Source organism: Equus przewalskii, chromosome 13 (assembly GCF_037783145.1).
Source record: "Equus przewalskii isolate Varuska chromosome 13, EquPr2, whole genome shotgun sequence".
In the NCBI taxonomy this organism is placed as follows: Eukaryota; Metazoa; Chordata; class Mammalia; order Perissodactyla; family Equidae; genus Equus; species Equus przewalskii.
In genome coordinates, this window is record NC_091843.1 from 29,250,687 (window position 1) to 29,257,791 (window position 7,105).

At 39.9% G+C, this 7,105-nt stretch overlaps 1 protein-coding gene across 1 annotated transcript; it reads left to right on the forward strand.

The window, feature by feature from the left end:
* The first annotated feature begins 1,100 nt into the window (after nt 1–1,100).
* SPINK1 (serine peptidase inhibitor Kazal type 1) lies at nt 1,101–6,478 on the forward strand. Its single transcript, XM_008523188.2, has 4 exons — nt 1,101–1,240; nt 1,411–1,442; nt 2,949–3,055; nt 6,353–6,478. Exons 1-4 carry the CDS (start codon nt 1,186–1,188, stop codon nt 6,396–6,398), a joined length of 240 nt encoding a protein of 79 aa, XP_008521410.1. The 5' UTR covers nt 1,101–1,185; the 3' UTR covers nt 6,399–6,478.
* Nucleotides 6,479–7,105: the final 627 nt, after the last annotated feature.

The following is a 7,105-nucleotide window of genomic DNA, read 5'->3' on the forward strand; positions in this document are numbered from 1 at the left end:
AGACTCCTGAGTCAGAGACAAGAGACTTAATTTTTCAATAGCAATAACCAGAGTGTTCCGGTTTCCCAAGCCCCAATTTCCATAGGGTGACATGAAGAGGGCCAAGTGGCACCCGCATAGAAAGTTCAGTGTGTTACAAAAGAAGCATGCCAAGCTTTTAAAACATCCCTCATCTTTTTAAAGGGCACTACGCCCACCTAAGCTTTGTCCTGGAGAGAGATATTATCTTGACTATATTGAATGGTAAACAAAGCTCCCCTTTGTTCCAGAGAAAGACACTATTCCACTTTCCAAGTCATTTGTTATAAAAACACTGTTGAAAAGATGGTCGAAATGCAGGCAGCCAGTGCCTCTACTCATGAGACATGCAGAAACATGAGAGAGGATGGAGAATAGTCTCCCAACAACACATGGTAGACACAAAGCATATTTTTGAATGACAGACCAACACTTTGAGTTAGGTCATATTATTTCAGTTCTCAGATGAGTAAATTGAGGCACAGCAAAAGTGAAGTACCTGTCCAAGAACACCAAGCTAGTTGGCATCTCTAGGGAGCACACTCTAGCCTCAGATCACACACACCTCAAGGAATGAGTCCTCCCTGTCTCTAACCTGTCCCTCTGTCAGCTACTTTAGGCTTTCTGAATGGGTGACAGGAAAAGAGAGAAAGAATAAAAAAGGGAAAAGCTAAGAAAAGGAAGAAAGAATGGAGGGGTTTTTTAGCTATCCATACCTGTTCATATACCCAGAATCACAGAATTCTTAAATTCCGTGTTAAGAATTCTTAAACAGAATTAAGCCTGAGAAATTAAGGCTTAATTGCTCACCTTACAGATGAGAAAACTGGGTCTTTGGAAGGGAAGGGGTTGCCCATAATCACAAAGGAAGTTAGTGAGAGAACCAACTCACTAACCACCAGAACTCTTTTCCCGGCAGAGTTTTGGCTTTGCACATTTCAGGCCCATGGTGTTCCTTTCACCTTTCTTACACAGGGGACATTCCCCAAACCTGGGGGCCAAGCTATGGTACTAGTCAATCAATAACTAAGGATCTCTGTGACACAGGGCAGCAGGTGGAGCCTGGGTTGCCATCCTGCCTATGTGACCCCGCCACTCCCAGGGTTCTGAAGAGAAGTGGTAAGTTCACTGCAGATTTTGACTGAGCTCCGGACACAAAACTTCGCCATGAAGGTAACAGGCATCTTTCTTCTCTGTGCCTTGGTCCTGCTGAGTTTATCTGGTAGGTGTCTTTGCATGCTTTTCTGATTTGAGAAATACCTTTTTGACCTGTCGCTTTACTGAGCGCCTTACCTTCTAGACTTAGAGTCTAGTCTTGAACAGATCATTTGGAAAAGATCTGGTTTCTCACATTCAGGACCAAAGTTCACATGTCTAATTTATGTTTTCTAGGTGACACTAGAGCTGACTCCCTGGGAAGAGAGGTAGAGACAATTTTGTCTTTTCTTATCTCTGGGGCTAGAACCGTTTCTTCCAACCAAAGCACAGTCTCTCTGTCACCTTTCAGCATAGCCTGAAATCAAGACAAGGAGTATGAAGGCCAGCAAGGCTTAACCTGTTCAATGTGGATGGTAATAGTAGTTCTCCACAGGGGCTCACGTTGAAGGACAAATTCACTGACACACGGGCACTCTCTGTGTAGTCCTCTAGTGCTTGCTTTGAAGGGGTCTTTATATATACCAGGGCTACCTGGCAGGATGAAGATTTGGGGCGGAAGTCTTCTTAACTTCACTCCAAGCAGCCCTTCTTCCTTACAGTCAGTTTGACCACGTTGGCATAAAGTCCTCCAGATCATCAAGGTGGGGCTCTAGTTTAGAATGAGCCAAAGAAAATAATCAACTAGGTTCTCCTTCTAGAAAAAGATTCTATATCTAACTTTTCTATTTTTTTCCGATGTTTATAAGGTAAATTCGGTAAATTTGGAGACCCGAGGAAGAAGTGTCCCTATTCTCAGTACATTTATATCTAAGGGGGAGGCAGATGACAAACCAAAGTGCATGAGTGAATAAATTACTACGTTTGTGCTAAGTGTTGTACAGAAGGCCTGGTGCCATGAGGAACCTAGCCTCGTTAGAGAGATCAGGGAGGGTGCCCTTAAATAAGTGAGATTTCGTTGGAGCCGTGAAAGATAAGTGAGTGTTAGCAAAATATAACCGGGGGTAGAAGTAGTAGAGTGAAGTGGTTCAGAGAGAAATCTCAGGACCTAGGATGACTGGGTTTGAATCCTGGATCCAGGGACTACTGGCTGTATGGCTGTGAGTGATTTAACCTGTTTGTGCCTCATTGTCTTCCCCAGAAGAAGAGTAAAATAAATAAGTTTACAGGATAGTTGTGAGGTTTAAATAGAACAATACATAAAAAGCACTTAGGACGTTGTCTGGCCTCTAACAGTCATTCGATAATTACTAGTTCTTACTAATGTAGAGGAAATAGGCTGTGCAGAGACTTCAAGGGTGGAAACCGCCTAGTGTCTTTAAGTGACACAGAGAAGACCAGTGTGACTGGACTACAGTGTTCGAGGAAGAATTTCCCAAGGTGTGGCTGACCTGAGAGGAGCCGGCACCTGTAGTAACTGTAAACTTGAGCATTATCTCACTCACCTTATTTAAACCATGCAACACCATTAGGACATGGTGGTGGGAGGTGGGGGATGATATCAGTCCCGTTTTGCAGATGACATGACTAAGGTTCAGAGACACTAAAAGATTCACCTGTGTCCCACACTTGTAAACAGCAGAGGCATTACTTTAAACCAGGCTTTCTGTCTCCAGATCGTGGATTCTTTCTCTTGGGACACTCAGTGTCACTCTCCCAGTCACAGTCATGCTCCCATCTTTAAACTGACCAACTCCAGGGAGGTGAAAACCATTTTAGGGATTTTGCTATGCCCTCAAAGAATGGAAAATGGTTCTGTTTAATTCCATTTTTAGGCTAAATGTAACAATAATGCGGGTGGATGTACCAAGATCTATAACCCTGTCTGTGGGACTGATGGAAATACATATCCTAATGAATGCATGTTATGTGTGGAAAATCAGTAAGTACAAACTTGAATTTCTTTTAAAATATATATTTTAAGCTAGCTGTCTTCAAATTTTCATGTCTTATCCCTCTAAGCTCCAATCAATATACCAACAACATTAATCTTATCATGCGAGAAATAAAACATTTAGTTTTTCCAAAACTAATTCTTGACCTCTTTTTCTCCTTATTATATATCTGGTATGATTCTATAGAGAGATGTGAGTATGTTATGACAGAAAATAATATTCATTGTTTCAAGCATTGTGTGAGGCACTTAATATTCACTATGAGGTAAATAATACTAAGCCCACTATACAGGTGAAGAAATTGAGATGTAGTTAGTTTAAATAACTTGCTCAAGATCACCCAGCAGTAAGGGGCAGATCTGGGATCAGATCCTTGCTCTTTCCACCATGCTTTGAAATCAGGTGCGAGACTAAGTATTTGTGAGACAAAGAAGAAAATCCAGCATGTTTGGTTTCTCAATTTGCTCACACTCAACACTAACACAGTGTGGTCAGTGGAAAGATGAGCAAGGTACTCTGAGAGCACAAAATTAAAAACAACTCATTGTGCCTGCTAGGATTTGGAAAAGTGTGAAGGCTTTCTCTAGGGCATAAAGAAGCAGACAGAGGCATTCCCATAAGACGAAAACACTGAACAAAAGAGAGAAAGGAATTAGTAACACGGTGCAACGTGTGTTAAGGAATAGAGGAGGAAAGTGTCTGAATGGTTCTCTCAATTAATGAAAAAAATCGCTTGTATGACAAGACTCCATGCTTTTATAGCAAAACAATAGGTAATCTGGATTTTTAAAAAGCTCATATACCCAAAATACCTATAAATTTTAAAAATTCTTTTTGGTAGTGGTAATGATTGTGTTTACTAAAGTCCTCAAATATGTTATATAGGTTAGGTGACCAAAAATGCATTTTTGTAACACTTTTATTTGTGGATATGAGAGCCTCAATGAAGCTCATTTTCTGGAGTGATAGGTAGGTGGCGGGAATCAGACTTCGGCACTCAGAGAAATAGCTTTGCCACAGATTTTCTATCTTATTCAGCTACTGAACACTTAACAAGTGCCAAGCATTGTGTTAGGCTCCTCTGCTTTCCTTTGCATGTGACTAAGAGAAAATAGGTCATGAGCACAAATAAGGTAGCTTCTTGTGCCTTGTGACAAATGTCATCAAATGAGCTGTGACCAATGTGCTATAGGAATGAAGGAGAAAGACAGATTTCTTCTTATTGAAAAGGTCAAGAAAGGATTCATGAAAAGGATGTCATTTAAACAGGGATCTGAAGTAGCATCACAAAAGCTTTTCAGGTCAAATAAAGGTGTAGAATGATCAAAACAAATAAAAGAAATTCTACAAGTGACCCAGAAAACTCTACATTTTCTGGAACTGATGTGGTATTAAAGACTTCAATTTAGGCTCAAATGACTGCATACATTTCCATTATTCCACCAGATAAATTCTCTATAACATGAACCCTCTTCTAGCTCTGCTTTAAATCGTTTCAGAAAACTCTGTGGTTTAGCAAGGATTGTACAAATAGGTCCTCAGGGGAAAAGATCTAATATCCTTAAGTTTTAGACCCAAAACATCAGGTGTTCTGTTTGTGGTGATTTCCACGTTAAAGACTTGTAAGAGGAACTTGAAACCACTTGTTAATTTTCTCATGACCTATGTTGTTGACATTAAGATCAAACACCATATTTCCATCCAAGGGCAGGAGAAAGCAATAGAACAACCTTGAGACTTGGGACATTTCCAGGTGTCAAACCAAAAGGCCCAATATTTAGAGAGCAACATAGGGAAAATATGAGCATAGAGCTGGGACACCCTATTCCCTTAGGCTTTTAAACCTACCAGTCCTGCTTGCTCTTTCTATTCTTTCAAAAATATGTAAATATGAGAGGAACATTTGAATGAATGCCAGAAAATGTAACTTCTCTTTCTATATTTCTCAGATAAGAAACAAGGTCTAGAGAGAAAATGTGCCTTCCTCAAATGCAATGTATTTTCTAATGCTTTTCTCTCTATTACCCATTAAAAGCCCCAAGCAAATACAGTATAGTTAATGAGAGCCAGGCTCTGACCGTCATTGTTGGGTTTTGAGATATGTAGACAAACAAGGGCTTGCATCTCCTTGATCATTATATGCTTGGCAGATATACTTAGTATGGATTTTTTTTATTTATTCTATTTCTTCTTAAGGAATCTATACTGGAAAATTCTTTTCTATGGACCAGCACTTTCCAGTAGAACTTTCTGCAATGACACAAATGCTCTATATCTGTGCTGTACAACATGGAAACCGCTAGCCATGCCACTAGCATTTAAAATGTGGCTAGAACAACTGAGAAAGTGAATTTTTAATATTATTTAACTTTGATTTAAATTTAAACAGCCATATGTGGATAGTGTCTACTGTATTGGATAGCACAGCTACAGAAAATAAGTCAGCTCATGTGCTCTGTTTAGATATTTGTGCTTGTGTGTGCTGACTCAGAAATAAGTATTTTGAGTGGTTAATGATTATGGAACAAGAAAACATTAAAAACTCTTAAGATGAAGAATCAGCAAGGTCCAGATAAAGACATGCATCAAGGTACATGGAAGTCATATGTCCTCAAGCAACAGAGAAATAGAAGAACTTTTACAAGCCAGTATATTCAAGGAAAGGATGGTTAGAAAAATGAGAGATCTGAAAACAATCTCATGAAGAACAATTACAAGATTTAGGAATATTTAGCTTGGAGAAGAGAAAACAGGTTTGGGAAAGGTGGTGTGTGGGGGAAGAGAGAGGTTTTTATCTGCAGGGGAGGCAGCTTAGAGCTGGCAGGTGTCATATTGGGTAGAAATATGACTTCCTTTGGCGAGGTCTCACAGATATGAATCCCCAGAGTTTTAAGGCAAAAGGTTAATCAATTGGAAGGTCCTGCAGTAGCCAAAGCACTAGCTAAGATGGAAACCTGGTGGCTAGGACAATGACTTCAGGAGCAAAAAGAAGCAACAGTAGGCTAGAGATTAATTTCAGAGGTTTACTGTAACACCCCACTAGTCTGGTAACCTCTGGAAGGATAGGCATTTTTCCTTTCTGTTGTATTCCTAGTGTATGTAATAGCTCTCAATCAATATTTGATGAATTAATAAATAGTGAATGAATAAATAAAAGGAGAAAGAGAAATAAATCTCAAACCTCTCTGTTCTAAATAAAGCTGACCTTTTTTCATTGTTTTTCTCCATAGTCACTTTTTGTCAGAAAAGTTTAAGCTAATTTTTTTTTTCAATCTTTTCTACAGGAAGCGCCAGATGCCTGTCCTCATTCAAAGATCTGGGCCTTGCTGAGAACCAAGGTTCCGAAATCCCATGAGGTCACCATGAAGCCTGGCTGACCTGATTGTTGAATAAAATGCATCTAAATACTTCCTGTTGTTTCCATATGCTTTTTCCTCAAAGACATGTTTGGTTATGCTGGGGACAGGGAACCGGGGCAAACTCGGAATAGACCAAGTTTTACAAAATACAGCAATCCTGTAGTTTCAGACAGGCTTTCCTTCACAATGCTTTTTCCCTCCCCATCTTCCTCACATTCTGAGGACTCTGTCTCAGGAAATGTGACTCCACATATTATGTGACAGGACACAGTCGATCGTGAGTATAGATAATCCTATAGAGGATTAGACTAGCATTTTAAGGAACAGTTGGAAAATTCTCAGTCCAGAAGCATGTTACCCATCACCTTTCACTGACTGAACTAATTCTGTTAGGTTGCCTTGGGATTTAATTGAGCATCTATTGTACCTGGCACTGGTCTAGGTGTATAGGTGTAAGATTTCGAAGAGATGCCTGTCTGGTGGATTAGAGTTTAGCCTTAAGATTTTCCACATATCTCAAAATGTAGATTTCAGGTGAGACATAATTTCCACAAAGAGGCTTTGAATCATTGAGGAAACCAAAACAGCTACACTTTCTCAACTATGCTGTGGCGCAGCCTCTGCATTCAGCCTTAGTTCCTCCCCAGCAAAAGCAATTGCCCGTTAGTTACTGAGGTG